This window comes from Neospora caninum, chromosome VIIa (genome assembly GCF_000208865.1).
Source record: "Neospora caninum Liverpool complete genome, chromosome VIIa".
NCBI lineage: Eukaryota > Apicomplexa > Conoidasida > Eucoccidiorida > Sarcocystidae > Neospora > Neospora caninum.
This window is the reverse complement of record NC_018393.1, coordinates 3,037,431-3,059,841: the sequence shown is the minus strand read 5'-3', so window position 1 is coordinate 3,059,841 and position 22,411 is coordinate 3,037,431. Positions and strand designations below refer to the sequence as shown.

Below are 22,411 nucleotides of genomic sequence, written 5' to 3'. Positions count from 1 at the left end.
AGAGTCGTGTGTGGTAAGTGTGTGCAGCCGTGTAGGGAAAGTGTATGCGCCGCCCAAGTCTCGCGAGCCTGCCGCGCGCGTGTCTCGACAAGAGCGCACGCCTTCCTCGTGTTCTGTGCGGGACCGACGACAAGAGTCGGAAAAGGAAAAGGAGGGGGAATAGTCCGAGGAGACCACGGCGCTATCCTCCTCTCTGTAGATCGGCTTTCTGTTGAGTTTGCGGGCTACCAGATTTTTCAGACATGGGGAAAGACGCCTCTGATTTTATAGCTGGTTCAGTGCAACGAAAACGACACTACACCGACCCCGTGTAGGCAGTCACACGAAGCGCCACGAGCCACAACTACACGGCTTTCTTCTGACTACATCAAGACAGATAGCTCTGTTATGTGTGTCCAAAGACACGCATGCACTACAGTGTGTTCATATATATAAATGCGCTCTTTTAGGCGTACATTATATATATATATATGTATATCTGTCGAGTTCTTCTTCGTGGGAACGCATACACCTCCTTGTGGCTCTTTGAGCTTTTGGGGAACTGTTTGGGTGAGTTGCAAATCGGAGCGCTCCAAAGCTTACCAGAGTGGCGCATGGGTTTTGTCACGCAAACTGTTCCGCAGATCATGTGAAGGCATTGAAACCGCCTTCCTTGAACCATTTTCGCATCGAAGGGAGAGGCGTAGGTACATAAATGCGCGTAGGTGCATTGTATAGAACGGTGCGGATGTGCAGGTATCGGAGTGTGGTGTATGTAAATGCGTATATAGAGAAACGGCCCGAGCACAGAATATGCGAGGAATGGAGCTTTCGATAGCGAAGCGGAAAAGCATATCGGTGGGAACCGTGTGGATCGGTATCCGGCTGTAGGGCGGCGTCCGCCGCACCATGCACGCGCAACTTGGCTGCGGTCAAACGAGAATTTCCGAACACGCCCACTATGTTCAGTGACACATTTTTACTCTAAAGCACATGCTCTTAGTCGGGGTTGTCCGTGCTCGAGAAAGATTCATGCTCCCTGGAACGGAACAGTCGTCAGTAGAATGCTTCGGACATCTCATAGGACCGGAAGCATGTTGAGTTTCCTTTATCTTGCTCATGAGTAAATGCAAGCAGATACTCTGGACCATCGAGAAGCCCGCAAGAGTCTCCAGCCGCAGTTCTAGACCGTTGTGGGTTTGTAGACGCACCTCCGACACCATGTGCCACAGAGTATCTGTGGCGACACCCTTGATGTCCACGAGCGGATTGTTTGTGTTGTTCATCAGTTCATCCCGGTGCCGTGAACAAGTATGAAACCCTACAGGGCGCTCGGGATCGATACAGGTCTGCCTATGTGAAGGGAACTGTTTGCGTCGCTTCAAGCTAACCGCGGCCCATCGGGTCTGAAAACTGACTTTCCAGTCGGCACGCCGTCATCCTCCAAAACTCTGATTTCTTCGCCCAGCCCTTGGCTTGCTCAAGCTGTGATTCTTTTTCTCTCGCTTGCCGGCCACAGGCATTTCAGGAGGCTCGACAACTTTTCAGCACCAGACGCCCAAGCGCGGCGATGATCCGTGGCGGCTACTGTCCTAGTCCGCTGGAGTACTGGCTCGGTGGTTCGATATTTGACCCAGTTTTTCTCAGCACGGAGAGCAAGTGCGTGCTGTGTCATTCTGGTACTTGGAAATCGCCAGGCTTGTGGCTATCGGAGAAGTGCGCAGTTTCTCTGCCGGCGCCCACCTTTTGTGAGGTCTTGTGGCCATCCAGATGGCATGCGCGCCGATTATCTAGCCGGTCCCCTCGCCTTTTTCTAGCGCGGTGTTGCGTCATACTTTTACCGCGAACCAATGCAGACCAAAGTTTTGAATGTTCGCAGAAGGCGGGTGTCTCTGTAAAAAACACGGATTCACGAGTCTTGGGATCGCGTGCGGGAAAACCTAAAGCTTTTCCAGCGTGCACGTGTCTTCCACGCCTTCTCTCCTCTCCCCCCTCTCGTCCTAATGCATGCGTTTCGCTGTCAGTGGCCGGAAAAAACTCTTTCCCAGGTTCGAAGATTGTGTGCAGCTGAACCTTGCATGTCTTATGGGCAACTTCCCTTCGTTGCATTCTGAGCCAAATCGACTGCTCGGGCTTTCGTGGTGTCTGTTTGCCTGCACATCTCAATTTGCGGAGGGGAGCTGGCGACCTGCCGTGCCTCCAGTACGCTGCGACGGAGGTCGGCTGTCTCTCTCCACCCTCCAGAGAAGTGCTATGGATTTCCTCTTTGAAAGACGTCAACACGGGCGCGCGTACACACACAAAAATCCGCCTACACCTGTATATGCAGATGCGTAGATAGCTACGTACATGTAGGTACGCGTGTGTGTACTATATACGTCGGCCTCGATATGTTTACATGTGATGTACAATCAGTGGTCACTTGACCCGTGTGCCTGCTTTTTTAGGGTTAGGGTTTCAAGTTTGGGGAAAGGAGTGATCATGTGGCTGCTGTGGAGCCGAGACGCGTAGAGCTCGGAAGTCCACCTTTCAAGAGCGGCCCCGCTGCAGTTTTGGCGACACGGAAGAAACATGGCAGACTTCAGCTTTTTGGGTGAAGAGGTTCCTGCGGGAGCAGAAGCGGCCGCAGCCGACAAACAGAACAGTCGAGAAGAAGACAACAAGAAGGTTGTGCTGACCATCACGCAAACAAAGTACCGGTGTCGGCCTCCTCCTGAAGGCGGGGAATCTCCACCTGTCCCGTCTCCCACCGACAGCCACGCACCGATGAATCAGGTAAACTCCACGAAAGACACTTATATGCGAAATTCAGGCCGTCCATCGGATCCAGTCACGGTTGAAATATATCCACAACTAGGGGGGAAGGGGTCGGCCGACAAGTTTGGAATGGCAACAGTCCTAGACCCGGGCAACGGCCGTGCTATTTCTGTGACGTTGCATGCTGGTCTAATCTCCCCCGGTGTGTGTGTCATGTGATGGAGATTTTGTGGGTAGTTGTTTTCAAACAGTTCCAAATGCGCGGATCGCGTTGGTGCGAATTAACTCTTAACGTGTGTGCTTTTGCGTGGTGGTGCTGCTCCCTTAGGAGACGCCGGCGAACTCAGGATGGTGGAGGAACACGCAAGAAATTTCGGATGGCCAGGCGCCTGCCAACAAAGACTCTTCCCTGGACGTCGCCTTGCAAATGCAGGTGGTGTCGATGACGGCGCCGGTCGGCGCAGACCTTTTGGACGGCTTTCCTCTGTTTTCTAGTGGCAGCCTCGGCACCCTGGTGCCGCAGCAGTGGACGTACACCCCACAGCAGGGCGGTCCGCAGATGTGTCGGTGTGTTCGGCAGTCCCTGTTCGTTTTCAATCAAGAAGACCACGTCACCGCGGAGGCGCTGTGGCGAGTGATTGAATTTTGTGCGCAGCAGCGCGCCGCGACGCTCTTAGGCGCGAGCGCGTTTCTTGGATCAGGGAGACTCTCCCCAAACCATTCTTGCACAGAGAGTCCGGGGCGTGCATCGCGGCGTGCACCTGGCGCACCCACGGACGCGTTGCCTGCAAACGCATGGGGTGCGTGTCCACCTGGCGAGCCGTTTCTGGGATCGGGTTCGCCGACGGCGGACGCGAGTGGACGCGCCTGGGTCCCGAGTGACGGGCGTGTCTCTGCAGATGTCCCGCGGTGGCCAGTGCGCGGAGACGGCGGTCCGTCGCCACCCTTTCTGAATTCTGCTCAAAGCCCCGAGCGGGAAACGAACGCGCCTCTCCATCGCAGTTGTTCTCTAGCGCATCCTCCCCTGAGCGCTGCCGAGAGTGTAAGCTCTCCGATGGGTTTCGCGTCGCCTTCTGAGAGAAGAGCCGTCGATCTTTCACGGGAAGATTTGACTCGAATGGGTGCGGCCGCCGCTTCTTTGGTGGGGACGCTCCCTGCGGAGAAACTCCTGCAAACCTACGCCAGCTGCTTGCTTCTCTCGCAGTCCCTGACGCGCGGAACTCAACATGTGCGGACGCAGGCCGACAGCCGCGGGCAGGAGAGTGCGCAGCGAGGCCTGGGAGGGCAGAAAGCCTGGCGCGGCGGGTCGTTGGGGGCTGCGCACGCGCTGGGAGCTGCGGCCTCCGCCGCCGCCTTCCGCACGCTGCAGGAGGCGCTGGGAGATCAACTCGTTCGAAAAATCGATGAAGTCCTTCTTCCGGCCTGCTGCTGCGTCGCGTACCGGTACGATGACCCTCTTCTCATGGACAGGTGAGACGGCAGTCTGTCTCGGCGTGCTGATCCCGCCACGCACGCCTTGCGGCCAGTGTGCATGGGAACCTGCTGCGCAGGCGCGGGGAGATAGCACCGGGCCGCCGCCTGGCCGCGAGGCCGATGTGCATGCAGCTGCATGCAGCTTCGGAAACAAACAGAAATCGTTCTCACACGACTGCGCCTCGCGTTCCCTGTTCGTGTATGTGGCTTCGTTGCAACGTTGTCAGCGTCTCGTGGTGGCGTCGATGAACGGGAAGCCTCCCGGGATTAGTCGGGTTTCTGCCGACTTCATTCCTTTGGGGCCCATGACGGGGAGATATAGACGCTTGTGTTGGGGGCCTTCCGGAAACTGCCGTCGGCCACGCGAGAGCGCAGTTGAGACAGGCCCGCAGCGTCCACCGCGATCTGTGAGACGCGTTCGTCTCAGACGCGGGCATCGCTCCAGTTGATGCCTGCATGCGCTCGACTCTTTTCCGTCTGTGGGCCGTGGAGTCGCCGATTGCTCGGCGGTCGTGGTGTAAGTGGAACTCTGCCTCTGTTGCTCCGGTTTCTGTCTGCACTCCACAGTTGCTACTGGCTCTTAAAACGCATCCTTCTCGACAAGGGACTGCCTGCGGAATGGAAAGAACCTTGGAAACCCACGGAAAGCGCGGAGAGAGATTCCCGCGGCGGATACGGAGCAGGAAACGGCGCCGGTGACGCGAACCCGGACGGCGCCCAAAGTTGGGGACCTGCAAAGGCGCGCGCGTCGAGTGCCCAAACGAAGGAAACGGGTGACTCGCAAGCTTCACGCGACTGGGACTGGTTGCCGCCTTCTGTCTTCCAGAAGTGCACGGGCAGGAAAATGTGCTTCAGCGTTGCACGAGCTGTCCTGACGCACCTCACATACAGTGTAAGCCGTCCACGGTCTGTTCGGCAGTTGGTCAAGTCAGTCGATAGGTCGTGTGATTCATGACTAAGCGTCGCCGCGTGTCTCGACTCTCAGGTTAATGGACGAGAAGACTGTGGCAGTGTCCTGCCTGATGTTCGTCTCTGTGCGGCACACGTCCGGGTTCTTGGTCGAGCACGGGACGGAACGCTGTTTCCGAATTCCGCGCCCTCGGCTTGTGTCCGGGGCAGTTTGGACGGCGAGACGCTCGCTGCTTCCCACCTAGAGGCTTCTTGCGACTTGCGCGCGTCCGCTGGCGCGAAATTCATTGAGGGCTCCTTCGAAAACGAAAGCATGCACCTGTGCAGTGTTGGTGTGGCCTTTACCTCGCGCGACACTCCATCCGGCGTCTCGCCCGTCTTCGGGAAGCACGGAAAGAACGGCTCATCGGTGAACAGTGGAACACTGAGCGTCGCCCTCCTCTGTTTGCTTTCACGGTTACCCTGTGTGTTTCCCCTTTGGGACCGCTGTGATAATGACGCGATAGAACACAGAACAGCGGGTTCGTCTCGGAAGTCACACCACTGTGGCCATTTTTGTCTCTTTGTTCCCTCCACATCTACCGCGTGTCTGTCGTCTCGTAGGTTCCTCTCCACAGTTTCTGGAGCGTCGTGGCAGACGAAACGTTCACCAAAAGCAAGTTTCTCGAAGAGCCCAAAGGGTGAGCACCTCTCGACGCGCGAGGCGGGACTGCACGGGAAGGAAAGTTCATTGGGGCTCGCAAAACGTTGAGATGCACAGCGTTGCTCTGCAGCTGGTCGCGCGTCTCTTCTGTGGCCTGGCCTCTTTCCTAGATCGCGTGGCCCAACTGAACGCCTCTCACCCCGCTTCCTCGGCGCTAACGTTGGGATGGACATTCCTGGTGCAACTCGTCTCGCGGATCCAGGGAGCAGAACGCGTCTTTGGAAGGGCGGAAAGTCGAGGAGCAGCGCAATTCCTTTTCGTGTCCGGTGGAAGGAACCGCCTCGACATGTCGGTGAAGCCCTGAGTGCGGCACTAGAGAATGCATTGAACCTCCAACCAGAAATTATCAACGCGTCCAGTCACGACGGGAAGACGGCGCCGCAGTGCGCAGCGGATCCCGGATCTAGCCGTGTAAAATGCTGGAAAACACCATTCAGGTTTTGAACTGCCTGCCGCAATCTCTGTGTGCGTGTAGAGAGGCAAGCAGCTAGTCCTTGTTGTGCCGACAAGAGGCATATCGAGATTTCGACAATGAAGTCGCTCCTCCTTGTGACGTGGTTATGCTTTTATGCAGGTATTTGCACTGCGAGTTTCGCCGAGTTAGGAGCGCGACGCCTTCAACCTATCCGCATGTGTATCTGCTCCTGGTGGACGCAGCGAGTTGTCGTCAGCTAGGTCTGAGTGAACAGGTTCTCTCCAGTCAGCGGTCCCAGGCGAAAGTGCTCCTCTTATGTGGGAGACGGCAGTCTGAACATTCCGCTGTGGATTTCTTCATTCCCTTCTGCTCTCTCATCGGAGCGGCAGAGCCCTTTTGTCACGAATCGGAGGCGGCCCAGCCGCCTGCGGGCTCCTCGAAGCTCCGGGAAAGCGCCGATCCGGTCATGCAGGCGTGCAACCAGAAACTGCTTGCAGTGGTGAGCGAGGCTCGCGTCTACGGCAAGGAATTTCTCGGAACGCTCCACGGCAGCTTCTGGGGAACCAAGTTCTCGGTTACCAACTGGGGCCTGAAGCAAGGCTACAACCACCAGCTGGGGGCCTCAGCAGCAGCCGTGCTGGAGAAACGCACGTACGCGCGACTCTACCGAGTGTATCGGGCGGAGTCTCCAGAAACCGCGGCTCTGCCGCCCTCAAGCGCCAGTGACCCCGCGCGCATGCAGCTCCACTCCTCGCGTCGCGCGCACGATTTTCCGGGGGCCTGGACGGGGCAGCAGGAGCGTGATCCCAGCCCGTGGGGAGGTATGCGCGCAGAAATCGACTGGCAGAGGAAAAAGTGCGACAAGCTCAGTCCTGTCAAGTACTGGGAAGTGCCCTACGAGGAGGCCCTCGAACAGGAAGGGAATCCCTGTGAGCAGGGCGGTCGGTGTCAGCCTCAACGGGAGAAAATGAAGTGGAAAGAGGACTGTTTGTTTTTCGCCAGCTGTCAACGCAGCCCCACTGGAGTGGACGCGGCGGAGGGAGAAGTTGTCGAAGTGGTCTCAGCAGATGGTGTCGGCGGCTCAGGCCGCGAGAAATCGACGCGGCGTTCCAGCGTGGAAGACAGAGAAAACCCGAACGGAGCGACTGGGCCAGAAGGCGCTGACCCAATTAGCGTCCTGCCCCACAGTGAAGAGGAGGAGCCGTGCACGATCCATTTCGAGCGCAACCTTCGTGGAGATATGCCCCGTCAAATGCGGGTCCGCCTGAACAGGCACGGTGAGTTTTCTGAACCGCGGTCCGTAGTCAACGGCCCGGGGAAGAGTCAACGGCGGCGTAGTGCAGTGATATCTGTGGATGCGACAGTAATCGCGTGCGGTCTAGCTGTAGACGGGGTGTTTGTGCAAAAGGGCGCTCTCTTTCTCGCTGATGTGTACCAAGGACTGACTGGACGACGCCAGATAGCGGTAGGTTTTGCCGTCGAAAAACGAGCAGGATCACGCTCGCACAGACAGGGTCTGAAGCTCAAGGGAATGTGAGACACCTTCAGGGTCAAGCTGAATGTGGTAGGCACTACAGAGAGAATAGCAACAAGGGGAAGGCACACGAATCGGAGAGATGACATGAGGGCAGAAATCCTGTTCTGGTGCCTCCAAGCTGTCTGCTGTTCGCGAATGTGACACTCCGACGGGCACCTGAAGAAACTGCACATTGTCGTGCATTGTGCTAATGGGGAATCGCGTACGGCTTCCAGCGTGGATGTCTGCTTGTTTTTCCCATGCGGAATACGCTTCCTGCAACAGGAGGTGCCTACACTCTACAGAACGTGAAGGCCAAGTGGGACGAGTCTCTACAAGCCTATTCACTACCGTTCTTCGGCAGGGCCAAAGTCGCTTCAGCCAAAAACCTGCAGCTCATTCCCTGTTCAGGCTCCGGTCCGAGCAGACGATCTGCAGGACGAAACGATAAACGGCAACGAGGCGAAGATTCCACGGACGACGAAGACCAAAGCTCCATTTATTTCATGATGGGGAAAATGTCCAAAGATGTGTTTGCTCTTGATTTTCGGGCACCCGTTCGCCTGTTTGAAGCGTTTGCCATCGCTGCGGCGACGATGGCGAAGAAACGAGCGGTTACCTAGTTTCCTTTTCTGTTTAGCAAGCATGTGAGTGCGTGCTAGTGTCAATCCTAGAGTACGCAGCAGGAGCTTGTACCGTCAATGGATGGGTGGGGCATCGCTCTTGTCAATCAACTCGGCAGAGACCGAGCAAAGAAGACGGACTGTCCAAACTTAATGTTGCAGGTCTGTCGGAAAGTGGTCCAAAGGCTTGACAGAGAACAGAAGGACTCCCATCAAAGGACACTCTCTGTCTCGTTTCCTTGTCCAGGCGCAAATACGCATCCTAATAGAAATGCGAGTCAGTCCTTTCCCACGATCTCATATTCATCTCGTAGTACCGCCCTCGTCCACACTCTATACGCCCTCTTTGTGTTAGGCTCACACACAGAGTCCTTCAGTGCAAAAGCATGCGTGGCCACGAGCTGTGTTCATTTTGGAGTTTCAAGGTCGACGAAGCGTATGGCAGCGCCATTCTTGTCGGAAATCCAACCACAGGTTCTAGACCATCAAGACGCAAATGTGAATCTTACAGGCGTGGCGACAACCCAGATTTCTTTTGCCGTGAGCAAACATTTGAGTGCCAGTTTCCCGCCGGCGACACGGAATGCACTTGTGGACACCTTTAGCCATTTTAGAAAGAAAGGTGTTTGGAAGGACAGCCGTGGAACTGAATACGTTGCTGGCAAAGGACTTGGCTGTGCTTGTTGTGACAAACCACCGGGTGATGCAGCCGGGGATGGACACGGGTTTCCTTGCGGAATTCAAAGTGTAAACGGGAATCGGGTTCCACAAGAATTTTGGTGGGCGTTTTGGGCATCACCCACTTTTGATTGATCGAGCAGATCATGGCAGACGGAGCTACGTTCAGTATACTTTCTCCACGAAAATAGCACATCCCAGGCTCGGTCGGGCTTTTCACGAAGGCAGAGATCAGAAAGTAGTTTTTTGCGAAGATCACACACTATTCGAAAACATAAATAAAAGATGGAGACGCACACATCCCCCTGAAAATAGAGCAACTTGATAGCCAACCGTCTAGTCATACTTGCTGAGGTGAAGACAGAGTGGACAAGCGACGGCCTGCAGAGCAACCCAAATCTTGTGTTCCGTCGCAGATGAGGTAAGAGTCTTGTCCTTCCACATTCGTCTCGTTTTCTCTTCCCGAAGCTGATTTCGTGCTCCCCCATATCCAGCAGACTGTCCACTTCTCCGCCTTCCAATGCCGTGAAAAGAGCAACGTCCTCACTTCGAATGGTGTGATAGACAGCAAGTTGTACTGCAAAGTCGCATAATCGGCCAGCATCCGCTGTCTAGAAGCGTTGCGCTTTCCCTATTGAGAAGCGGGGTGATGTCGAACCAGCGGCGCTGCTGACGTCGTATGCTCCAGGTCCTGCTCCACACACACACAGGGAGCACCCGCGTCTCTGTCGACAAAGTTCCAGAGCAGAAAATGCTGAAGAAAGTCAGCCCTTATCTTTTTCCTTTGTTCGTCCGCTTACGTCTTGCAAGCATTATTCGTAGGTGCGTTATCAGATCGTTGGAGGGCCTAGGTATCGTGTATCTTGAGTCGTCGGTTTCATTGTGTATGTGCGGTGATGTGCCAATAAATAACATGGCTGAATGAGTTTTGTACGTTTCCCCGCGCTCAAGTGCAGCAGCCACAGTTCGTATTGTCCTTATGGAAATGGGAAGGGCAGAATTTCTACTAGGCTCCAGTGCCATCCCCGTTCGCTTCTCAGCTTCTTCCGCGTCGGGAGGCCAAAGTTACCGCAACCTAGGACGACGGTACGTCCCGCCATATTCCTTCTACGATAATGTTCGAACGCAGCTCAGTACTGGTGTGTATGTCAGCTTGGCATGTACTACCAGTGACTGTCAATCGCGGTTGGGTACAGTGTGTGCCTTTCATACCGGGAAAGTCTGGCTCCTTAGCAACGTGGAGCGTGTGCTCTGGGCTTATAAATGGGAGAAATCTCTCGCCTTTGTTCTGCAACACGATGACCCCGCGGAAGTGCACTGGTTGTTCGCTCTTTCGGTTAGCTGTTGACTCAAAAACTGGCGTGGGTGCTATGCATCTGTCTCACCAGCTCAACCGAGACAAAAGATTTCCCTGGTACTCTCGGATACTGTTAGTCAGCGTGCCGCCGGAGGCGCAAACACAGTTCCACGTGCAACGCGTCACAGGTTAACGTGGAGGCGCTCCGATTAATTTTGACAAGTGAATTAGAGGCCCGATGTGATTGCCCCACGACGGTCATGGTACGTTCACCACGTTGTTGTGTACAAAGCCTGTTTAACAATCCATGACGTGTGACAATGTTGCAGGCACGCGGTCTCCTACCTAGTGATGCTGTGAATGGTGGCAAAATGTGACGGACGGCAGAGTCTACGGACTCGCCTCTCGTTATGCAGTACATCAGCCGCTTTTTCTTGAGTGGCCTCACCCTTCCTTGATCTCGAAGGAAGTGATCGGTATTACAACTTCCTACGCAGAATATCCATTCATTGCAACAACTGCCGGCAGTTAGCTCAGTTAACTGTTAACTGATGCAAGGCGATTCTGGTGGTAACCAACCTCATCGTCGGTACAGCGGGGGGCTCTTGGAAAAATGGCAGCTGCAGTGTGTCTCTCCGGTTTCTGAACCGCCAACACCACATGGCAATAGTGATACAACTGCGAGTTATCTGGGCCCATAGTATACTCTTGAACTGCGTCAAGCCCTGCCGCGTACCAGCTGCAGTACATCTGCTGCCAAAGAACGTGTGTACCGAAGCTGCGGATCCATTTCTGTCATAGCCGGAACTTGCCTGCGGCTCGTAATCCACGCATGCGGGGAGTTCGGCCGCTCTCCTGATTCAGCACACGCAGGGAATTGGGGTGCGAATCGAATTGAGGAACTCGAACGTCTAGCGTTCCCGTTCGTACGTGGTATCACCGCTCTGGGTGTCACGCGGAAGGAAGGCATAGGTAACGGAATCCTTTGTGCCGACGCCACCGTTTCGTGGAAAACAGTGAACTGAGAAGGAAACGAAAAACCCTTGCTCCACTCTGAAAATATTCCTACTCACACGAGTGTTCGCTTTTGCTTTCCTTTTGTTCGTACCGTTGGATCTCGCAGAAGATCGTGGGAGGCCTCGGCAGTAAGCTCGTCGTGTGTCTTGTACGTCTGTGGGCAGATGAACGCGCATGCAGGCGGCTCTACTGCTCATATAAAAACTAATTTTTTTCTGTGGTGGCCTACTTAATGCAAAAGCCGCACAGGGGGCCGTGAGCATGAAACACACGTCAATCAACTACACACTCCCGCCCCGGTCCACGTTGCTGTATGAGGTTTGTTGCATGCAACAGCACGTGTTAAGCCGCAAGCCGCCTCCTAATCAGAAACTCGACAAGTGATATGTTATTTGCGTCTATTCGGCTTCTGTCCGTTCGGGGATGGTCTGAATTGCTAACGTTCCTGTCGTACATGGAGGCAAAGCACGCAGCACACCGCCGGCGCTTCATCAGGGTACGTTCATTGAGGCAAACAACCACGCCGATACTGCAGGGGAGAAGGGGGTCTGGGCAGCGCGTGATGTTTCAGCACTCACCTTGAAATCCACAAGTCAGCACACTTATATCGACCCGGGCCTGTGTTATTTTTGAGAAAAGCATTCGGGAATTCCAATGTGGTTAGATATAACGACACCCGTGCCACTGCTGCAGTTAGCCCGATCTCCTCCAAAGGAATTCTGTAATCAGCGGTTTTTCATGCACACCACCTCTTGACGCCTGACACAACTCACTGTAACTGGCAGCTTACATAAAAAAAAGCATGCTCGTGAGTGAGTTGCAAACATGGGAAACTATTCAAGGCCACGGTTCACTGCGAAAATGACTACCGCGAATACTCCGTAATTCAAGCCCCTTCAGCAGTGGACTAATAGGCATTCGACATACAAGGTGCTCTGTTCTCCAGGTCCGCCTTTAATTTCTTCCTCAGTTTTCCCCGAATGAGATTCCTCTCGCTGCCAGTTAATGAATGGACCAAATGCCTCTTTGCTGAGAATGTGGATTTAGACATCTCTTCCACGGGTGTGTCTCAGTGGCTTACACACGGCATGAAGATCCTCAGTAAGGTAAAAATATTCTGCGGTATTTATACACACGTTCGAAGTTATGGTATCGTTTCCTGACCGTTAACATTGTGTTGTTTCCCACAGCATGTGAAGGGCTCCAGATAGGAATAGCTGCGCGGTCACCGTTATGGTGCGTTGGTCTGTTTGACAGCAAGTAAACAACGAGTCCCGACAAAGTACCTCTCCCGCTGAAAACTCAATTACACTGTTCCTTGTTAGAATTTCGGAAGCATCCCATTGCTACGGAACCCACCGGGAGTCATGCTTCGGGAATAGATGCAGTTGAACGGGGGGATCTGCAACCATAGCACGGATTCAGCGCGTCTGGTCTTGACTCTCTGGATCTGTCGATCGGTTGGCTGACTATTCAGCATCGCACCTAACAAAAAGGGTTCGTCCGTGATCTCAGTGGAACAATGATAAAATGTATGGGGCACTCACCACTTCCGGCTGAATCTGCTTTTTTAACTCGTTGATATCGAAGACATCTGTTCTGCGTTCGTTGGGATATTTCATCATGTCGAGAACGTCTCTGTTTGGTTCACTGAAAAATCTAATTGATCTGGCCCTCTCTTTCTTGCCAGGCGATAACAACTCATCCCAGGCATTGTCGCCTGACGGGCAGGTGCTGTGAGCTTCGTAAGCAGTCACTTTGGCAGTTTCTTCAGCGTGGATGTCCTCGAACAATCTGGTCGAAACCGGGGGAGCTTCTGCCGTGGCGGTTTTTGGGACCATAGCGCTGGACGTATCGTTACAAATACCCTCTTTCGTTTTTTCTTCACTGCCATCTTCCGGTGCACTACATGGTTCAGACGCATATTCAAACCCTTTTCTTGATTTCCTGATCACATTTCTGTACGTCGCCGCAAACGGCCCGTTCGGTTTAGAGATGCCGTCGCTTTTACTCCTGACTAATCCGGTCTTCGCCAGATATGCTAGTGCGCGATGAGGAGGCCTTCCGACTCGGGGAAAATATCCTGGTCTTTGTCCCTCGTTGCGTGCCCTCGAAAAATGGGCCAGTGGTGTATACGTCCTCCAAACAATCTTGTTCTCTGCTTTAACACTGTGACATTGGGCTGTGGTCAATCCTTCAGTCTTTATGGCAGTCGGGGACGCTAGTGGTTCATGCGAATATAGTGCATACCCGTTACCGTTGCAAATGTCAGCTCCTAAACGTTCCCTCTGCTGCAGTCTGAATATTTCTTGCTTGACCCAAGGTGTGCTCGGGGGGACGTCCAGGGGGGTTGCTGCCCAGGAAGTCATCTGAGTGACATATTGCTGTTTGAGTCGCTTCCGTCGTTCCTTCTCAGGTATGAGAGGAGGGCGCCAGTTTTTTGCAGCCTCGAACGTATCCCTTACGATCTGTTGCATGTCCTCAATGGCTACAGGAGGTTCCCCCATTTTCAGCTTATTCGCTAAGCTCTCATAGTCTATCCAGACGACAGCGTCAATGTTCTTCATAATTGCCCAAGCCTCTATGCGTTGCAGAAACTGCATGTGCTCCAAGCAGCACCTGTGTCTGCGAGCTTTCATGTTGATGTACCCGACTGCCTCGGCGAATCCATACCCGAATGCCAGACGCAAGTTTCTAATAGCCGAATCCAATCTAGTGTATGCACTTATTGCGTAGCGAACGCTACATTGGTACACTGTGCCGGGCGGCTTGGAGTCCTCGTAAGGGAAGGCAGGCAAAAATGGCCCTCCAGGCATAAACTTGGTTTTGATGTTCAAGCGCTCGCGGGGGGACCGCTGGCACATTGACATCGGTCCCCATTCTAGTATTGCGATCTGCTTCATAGTAGTGACAGGTAACCAGGTCGAGGCAAATAACTTTGTGATGGCAATCTGCCTTAGTTCCCCTTAGCATGGGTGGGCTACAGAGCTTTCTCCTGGAGTTAGCATCCTGGTCGGAGGTGCACGAATACCCTGACGGCTCATCGTCACGTGCGGCATCCCCACTTATACACGAGGGCCGTTGTGTGTGCAATGCGACAGACTCAAGCCTTCAGGTATGTAACTGTTTGCGGGTGCTCATATTAATAACAGGGACGTTCACGATACAGGCGTCGATCCAAATTGGTCTAGGCGGTCGGCCGGCGGGTCTTCTTGCCGCACGTGGCTGCCCGGACAGTCGTGAGAGCGGCGGCGCAGCCGGAAGCGCGACCTTATGTGCATAATAGGAAAACATACGGGCAGAATATTGACACTATGCCTCCAATGTGTGAAGCATAGAGTTGCAATTCCATGATCGTAACACTCGAAGCCCCGTACTGGCACGACAGTCTCTGTCCTCTGCGGGGCGGTATAAGATGCATGCAATAGTCTGTGTTTAATGCCGTCAAAAGACTGTAGCTTTCAAGCCTGTACATCCATCTCCTCAGTGACAGCAGGTTCTACCTCCTTCAGGTTCTGTAGTTTTCACCAATGGTACCAGGGAGCCATAAAGGGTTCTTCGTGTCGAAAACAAAACTGTCGATCGTGTGCGGAGCGACAGCCCACGCTGAGAGTCGTGGCACATAATTTTCCGTCAAGTACCCGGCGAAGCAGGAAGTGCAAAAGCAGAAAAAAAGGAAAAGGTCCACTGTTTGCGACGTCGCCCACGACACAGCAGTTAACGACCCCAGCTTTACCAGGCAGAGCTGTCATTTTTGCAATCTGGAAACGTGCAGCGCCAAACTGTAGTAGCCTCAGTCGCCTCACCTTCCCCCCCCCCCCCCGGTCATCTGGAGGTCTCTTTCACTCGAAGACCTACGGAGGATGAATCAAGTCTAAATTTCACCGACGCAAGGAGAGGCCCAAGGCACCGAGTACATTAGCATACGAGAAGAAGTGCAAGTCTTCATCATCAAAAACGCAAAGCATGCGGCCGACAGGCAGCTCCGAGATGTAGGGGTATCATCGGTCTGAACTCCGCCGATGCCACTAATTCAGGAGACTACAGATGTTTACTCTACACTAGATCCGGCATCTCAATCAGCATGAAGACAAGCTCTTGCCTAGTGAATACGTCTCTGGCTTGTCTAGGGAAGGGCGGTGGGCGATGAATCCCATTCGTCGTCACCGCTAGAGGCGAGATTGTTTTTTTCTTCTCTGCGTTCACCTGTAGAGTTCGTCGAAAACTAGTCGAATTACGTTTAGTCATAAGCATGACAATATGAAAGAGGTATGACTGAGACAAACCCGCGTTGCAACGTGTTGGATGCAGCTTCGTCACGAGAGTTGCCCTTACTGCAAACAGTATTTCCATTTGTCTTCACTGAATTAGGATTAAGTGTACGCACAGCAACACGAAAGCGCTCGGACTGACTAGTACCGCGAAAAAGCTAGTTCTAAATAAACGGCAATGCAGCAGCATCGTGACAGCTCCGTCTTTCCAAGTAGTGGCATGTAACACTCCGAGCTACCCTAGTGTTGAAAGGGATATACAACTACATACCGAAAATCAAATTGACAGAAGCCAATAAAATTTGTTGTGGCGAAAGCTGTTGTATCTCTTTCTTGCAGAGTACAGGCTTATTTGACAACAGACACGGTCGGGGAGCTTCGCACTGCCCGGGTTTTCATCGACGCGCCCTGGGGATCAAGGTAGAAAACCGGCTGCACTGTGGGCACGGTAAAATGTGGCTTCCGGGACGCAAGCATGTCCTTCCATCGGTATTCAGTCAAGAGAAGCAGGACGCCCTTAACCTCGTGGGAGACCTGGAACGCAAGTTAAGACAAATCAATTATTCGGCAGTGTGCCGCATTTTGACTACTCGTGGTACCTCATGGCATCCTGTGCTCCTATGACGCAAACGTATGTGGTGATGAGCTGAATGTTTATATTTAATTGCACTGGCTGCGAGCTACGACGCAACAGCAGCAACCGCAGTGACCGGTAGTAGTATGTTGCAATAGACAGGGAACAACATAAAATGTGAATAGACTGAGAGAAAGCCGGAAGTCCGCACGCTTCTGGCCTCGCATGTTGCTGGATTTGGCAGATTCCCCGGATGAAAATACTTCTATCCCTGCTGGAGAGACAGTGCGCTTCTTTTCCAAGACATGTCTGCTGCTGCCACCCGCGGAATGACTCTACAAGCCAGATCCAATCCACACGCAGACGTCTACGTTTGTTCATCGATACTTAGATATTTGGAGTAAAACAAAATGTAAGCGGGTTCTCCGGAGAAATGAAATGAAATAAACAGGACCGGCGGCTGTCTCGCATGCACCAGACAAGCTAGCCAATCGGCTGCCTTGCCACTTGGACGCGAAAAAAAATTCGCGACGACGGCCGCAAGATTAGACGTTGGCCGAGACCCGATGAGGTAAATTTCTTTTGCATTGCTGGCTGTGTATCGCTAAAAATATCGGCATGTATGTGCTATTATGAGGGATGCTGCCGATGTCTTTTTCCCTGCTACCGACTCACCAGGCCCGAGTGCTCTGCGAGGTGACAGACACTGGTCGTCGCCAGATGTGCTGTGCAATGCCTACATCAGTTTATGGCACAAGAGTGTGTATAAACAAATCGTAAGAAGCACGTGAGATTTAAACACTCGTTCTGCTTTGATGGTGCTTTGTACGTGTGTAGGCACGAACGTACGGCATCTGCGAAGGAACTTGAAGACATATACAGGTCCATTGAAGCGTGAGGCTGTTTTCTGTCCATGGTGTTGCTGAGTTGTGATGTTCCAAATTCCTCAACTGCTGTGTTCGGCGCCGCCGGCTATACGTGAAAAGTCTGCGTCGTTGCTGAAGTGGCTCGGCGTGCTAGCGCGGAGCGTTTACTGCAACAATTTTGTCCAAGCGTGGGCATGGATGTTCCACAACAAACAGGTCACCCGGGCGCCTTTCAAACGGTAGGGTAGTGTATCAACCGCTTTTGGGCTGGGAAGCCCTGTGCTTCTAATGCGTGCAAAGCCTTTGTGAACCAGAGAGCTCTACAACGAATGGCAAAATGAAGAAGCTACGACTCATTGGGCGGACTAGCCCGTTGGCGAAAATGGTCTATCTTACGCTTTTCTTTTTGGGTTTGCTAGCCTTCGCCGCTGCATCCGCCTCTGTAGGAATTGCCACGGAGGAGACAGGACTCAGTCATCACCATGCTACAGGTCGATCGCTGTCTATCAGGGCTGACGCGTTCCGTGCGTTGGCGCCTGAAGACGGCATAGTGGAATTAGAGAACTATGGAATGGAGGAGCCGTTCTCGGTGGTCGATCCTGTTCCACGACGTGTTTCCTCGCCGGGGGCGTCCACCGGAGGGGCCGTATCTGTAGCTGGAAGTGAGACCCGGCGGCAGCTACAGCCGTCGCCATCGTTTCTTTCTATTGGCAATCTCTCCGAATTGCTTTCAAGGCCGGCATCTGACGAGCCGTCATTTCTCACTAATGTACGGAAAGTAAAGTCTCAGGTATCTTATCACCAAAGCGTGGTAGAGCCACGTCTGGACACATCAGTTTTGGCGCCGGGAAGGGTTCGTATATTTCGTTCCGATTCAGTCTTCATTTTTTTTTTCATGCTTGAGAAATGGAAACACTTGCCAGTTCAGGCGTCCGCCCTTTCTCGACTTTGTGCTTGCTTGACAGCACAAATGCTCTGCGGCACACTGCAAACTTCCTCAGCAAGCATATTGCATCAGACAGAGTAGCAGAGGTGCCCTGCGACCACGGAAACACGCCCATATCAGTAGAAACCTGCCATTAGCCACAACACACGCGGATCTTTCAGCGTCAGAACCTATCTCTGTTTTTGAGCATCTGGCTGGGCGTTTCACAACGATAAGGACAATAACTGGCGCACGCCCAAAGCAAAATAGTTGCATGTGCTAAGTCAAGTGACCCCGGTGTGTGCGTGTGTGTGTGTGTGTCGTTTATGCTTATCCCGTTTTTAGCTCGAGAATGTCCGGACGTTTCCGGCGGAAGAAGGAAGGTTGTCCGTTTTTGAGTCAGCCGCGTCCGTCCGTGCGCCAAGGACCCAGTCCAGGTGGTCCGGGTGGAGATCAAGCTTGCGACTCGTGGGCTCTAGGATCTCGCAGTATTTCAGGAGGAAGGCTCGGGCTGCGCGGAGGATGATGAATCTTCTTAGGCTGCAATACCGCGATCGTCGCAGTAAGCTCCAATCTTACCCAGCAAGGCTACGCATTGTGCTCAGAGGCGACCTCGTCGGTGCAGCTTATTCTCATTTTCTTCGAATTCTGCGAGCGTTCGAGTCTTTAGCGTATACAGAAGCTCTGGGCGTTCGTGGGAACTAGTCGCTCCGAAGGAGACAGAAGAAATTGATGTTTTCCCTTGACAATAATCCGTAGTACTACAGCTAGGCGGGCGCGCCCAGGTTGTGCGTCGACGACTTTTTTCTGGCTGCTGCGAAATACCAGTTCATGGAGACCCTGTTGGTGATTCGTGGGAGCAGGTATTGCCGAACAGTGTTCATAAACTCTTCCCTAAGAGCCGGTGCAAGGTTGTTTTGCGTGCCACTCCGACGCCGGAATACGGGGCGTGATATTGCCGCACTCACTGACTGTCAGATGCCCACGTGTCGCAATTGTTTTTCTTGTTGCAGAGCTGTCCCGCATAACCGATGATATCACTCGGGAGGAGCTATGGATGTTGGCAAATGGGGCCGTCCCCTCAACAGCGCGTGAGGCAGAACTGGCAAAAACGGTCGGCTCAAAACCCGGGTATCCTGCTCCTGTCATGGCCTGCGAGCAGCATCAAGAGGTATCCCTTTTGCCAGTCGAACCCGTGAGTTATCAGCCTTCGCTCGCTTCGACGGCCGCATCCGAAACTAGCCTGGACGACTCTGACGCCTCTTCGGATACTGACGAAACGGCAAACACTTCCGGAGGACCACTGGAAAGTGATGAAACTCCGCTGATACAACCGTCATCTGAGTCAGCGGCCTCACTTTTAGCAGAGATGCGCGCAAACTACAAGGCCAATGTCGTGCAGTTCAGCCAAGCGAAGACCGCGGACATGGAGGAACGCATGATTAGTCGTCACGGCTCTCGCATCAGGCCCTTGAGAATCGGTTTGTTTCAGTGGTAAGTGCCACAGGGGTTGGCACGCGTGTTGCAGTTGCGTGGGACGGTCAGGGCCGCTGTCCTGTGCTCGTGTGTTTGAAAGAATCCAGCCCCAGTGCTGCGATACCGTGCTTGCTTTATCACTGTCTGTTCGCAGGAACACAGAACTGTTTAAGCCGAACCCTCTGGAGATCGTGCTGCCTTTCTGCCGCGAACGCCCTGATGGAGATGGCAAGCCTGTCATCGATCCTGAAGAGATAGACATGTTCTTTGTCACGACTCAAGAGAACAATCGGCTTTCACCTGCAGAGGAAATGACAATGCGCGAATCCGTCTTAAATAGCCTGAACACGCTCAGCGCAACCCCGAACTGGACCTCGTCAGGACTCCTTCAGTTGAACAACCGCAAAGGCACTGTGATTCGGAAGTGGAAAGTGTTCACGCCAAACACGCAAATGATCATGTGGTTCGCGAGAGACACCGTCGAGTTCCAGCAGGCTCCCGAGGTCTGCATGGGAAGCATGAAGTCAGAGGAAAAAGGCTTTGTCGGAGTGAAGGTGACTGTTGCAGGCGTAGGGAAGGTGTTGATAGGCGGCCTTCATATCGACAGCAAAAGGAAGAAGGCGGGCCAACTAAAAAACATTCTTGATATGATGGCAGCGAATTGTGGAGGTGAAGGTACGGGTGCGAGCAACCAACAAGGGATCTCATAGAAGATGTGGTCAACAGCAACGTGACAATGTTTGTTCAGTTGCACGTGATAAAGAAGACAGACTCTGAGTGACAAGACAGCCGTTCATCTCGACAAAAGTTTGCGCGGCCACTCCCGGTCCCCCGTTGTGCTTCGCTCCATAACATAGCGTTCGTTTTTGGACTTCGTCGGCATTGTGGTCCTCTTTGAGGCAATACCGTTGGCCCTATTGGTACCAGTACGATATACATAGCCAGGCATTCTTTTACGGGGCGCATTGTCATGGAATGAAGCTGATCCCGTAGGCGAGGCCCAGCATCGAGCAGGTAGAGGTACTTGATGCGACGTGCAACCACGCATGCTGCATGCGCAGTTGACTACTTCTGCTCTCAGTCATATATTCTGTACTGGTCAGTGCAAGACAGGTTCGCTTCCGAAAGCATCAGGATCAAGAAGAATCATAGGTGCCCTCTCAATCCAGTTGGTTTTTATTTTTGTTGTTCGAATGTGCCCTTGCAGGTAATTTGGACGCGTTTGACCTCGTGGTCATTAGCGGCGATTTCAACTCGCGTTTGGACGCACAGACGTCCAACGAGGTTCTGACTGGCGTATCAGCAATACCGCCCTTCACAAGCTATCTCGACAGCAGGGGTGGCTTCTTAAGTAGGTTTGGTGGGGTGGCCACTGTCTCAGAGGTATACACTGCCAGTATAATTGCTTCTCCAAGACGTTCATTTGATTGTTTTTTCTGGGGCTTTCAGGGGAACAGAGGTTATTGAAGGCGCTTCAAGAAGGTTACCGATCAAAACAATCCGTCTTTGAACAGCGCGTCACCCCTGTTCTATTTACAATAGATGCGATGGTACCGTCTGTGAGCGAGCAGTCGGGGCGGCGGTACCTTTCCACGGCACTGCGTGAAGCTGGCTTTTCATCAATAAGCACGTGCTATCGAGGAGGCTTTAGTTACCCATGGAAGAAGGATTGTCACCCCTGTCCCGAGGGACAGTGCGATACGGTAAGCCTACTACTGTTTGCCTTTCGTAGCTCGTTTAATGTATGCAGCAATTCTGGAACCAAACCCCACGTATGCATCCCAGTACCGCTGCGGACAACATCCAGGCGGACACCGACGAGCCTATAGGGTTGTGTTTTGTGTCGGCTGTGTATGCATGCAGGTATCAATCGCAACGATCATGAAAAGGTGCTTCAGTTCGTCGGGACTCGAAAAAGCCTCGAGTACAGGATTTCTGGATCGCGTCGCAATTCGAACAAGGGGCGATGCTGCTGCATTTTTTATCAAGTCACATACTTACTTCAACATGCGCAGTGACCATAAACCATATAGTTTCGTGCTTCACCTCTTCGGTTCGCGGACGATGGATGCATCATGATCGTCATAATTCCACAGTGTGGCACTCGAATCTCTGTGAGAACGTGCGCTCTTGTCAATAGGGAGCCTGCAGCGGCAGCACTGTTGTGCGTCGTGCAAGAGAAACGCGTGCGTGGTCTCCATGGTAAATACGTGTTCGGTTTCCAGTGGCGTCAAACCCAGTAATAGGAGGGAGGTTTGACTTGGCGGCAGCTATTCTTGCCGCAGGCCGCAGCCCGGCACTGTCGCTGTAGCGCTACTTTCACAAGGCCGCACACTCATGGCCAGCCAGCACAATAAAGCGGTTCCCAGGGTCCCAGCAGGTCGGCATGAGGGATAACTTTAAAGGTCCACGGGCTGCTCAGCGAGCTAAAAGAAGTCCAGTGAACTTCATATTCAGCCAGGCATTAGGTACTGCGCGCTGCCTGCCCCGTTGCGCACTTCCTTCTGCTACAAATGCACATGTAGCAACAGATCGCATAAGCAACGTGATAAAGGGAAATACATGGAAGACAGGCGTCATTAGCGACACCTCCCGATGAAATCTCACTTGGTGCATTCTCGCTGTTGGAATCCGACCCCACGCGCCCTTGCTTCTAGGCTTCCACGGATGGTTGGGTGGTGTTCAGTTGTGGAACGGGTTCCACACGGGAGAAGGTTCATCCGGCTTGTGCACACCAGATCCACGAAGGACCCCGTTATTATCCGACGTTACCACATACAAAAACGGCTGGTTGCCAGATATCCGTAGGATGGTAGAAATATGGCGAGTACTTAGACGAACGTATCAGCGAGTGACACCCAACGGCCGACACCAAGCAATGCCCTGGTGTCTAGACGCCGTAGAATCAGCGACCGACTGAGAAAGGGCTGAT

General features: G+C 53.3%; 2 protein-coding genes across 2 annotated transcripts; both read left to right on the top strand.

The window, feature by feature from the left end:
- Positions 1-2,550: 2,550 nt before the first annotated feature.
- On the top strand, positions 2,551-8,375 carry NCLIV_022700 (conserved hypothetical protein; the record flags this gene model as incomplete). The annotated part of the gene is made up of 6 exons (XM_003882464.1): positions 2,551-2,754; positions 3,065-4,206; positions 4,777-5,101; positions 5,722-5,798; positions 6,396-7,513; positions 8,038-8,375. The coding sequence occupies 6 exons, from the start codon at positions 2,551-2,553 to the stop codon at positions 8,373-8,375; spliced, it is 3,204 nt and encodes a 1,067-aa protein (XP_003882513.1).
- A 10,997-nt stretch (positions 8,376-19,372) lies between these two features.
- NCLIV_022690 (conserved hypothetical protein) lies at positions 19,373-21,497 on the top strand (the record flags this gene model as incomplete). Its single annotated transcript, XM_003882463.1, has 4 exons — positions 19,373-19,497; positions 19,634-20,154; positions 20,687-20,830; positions 21,343-21,497. The coding sequence occupies 4 exons, from the start codon at positions 19,373-19,375 to the stop codon at positions 21,495-21,497; spliced, it is 945 nt and encodes a 314-aa protein (XP_003882512.1).
- Between the last annotated feature and the right edge of the window lie 914 nt (positions 21,498-22,411).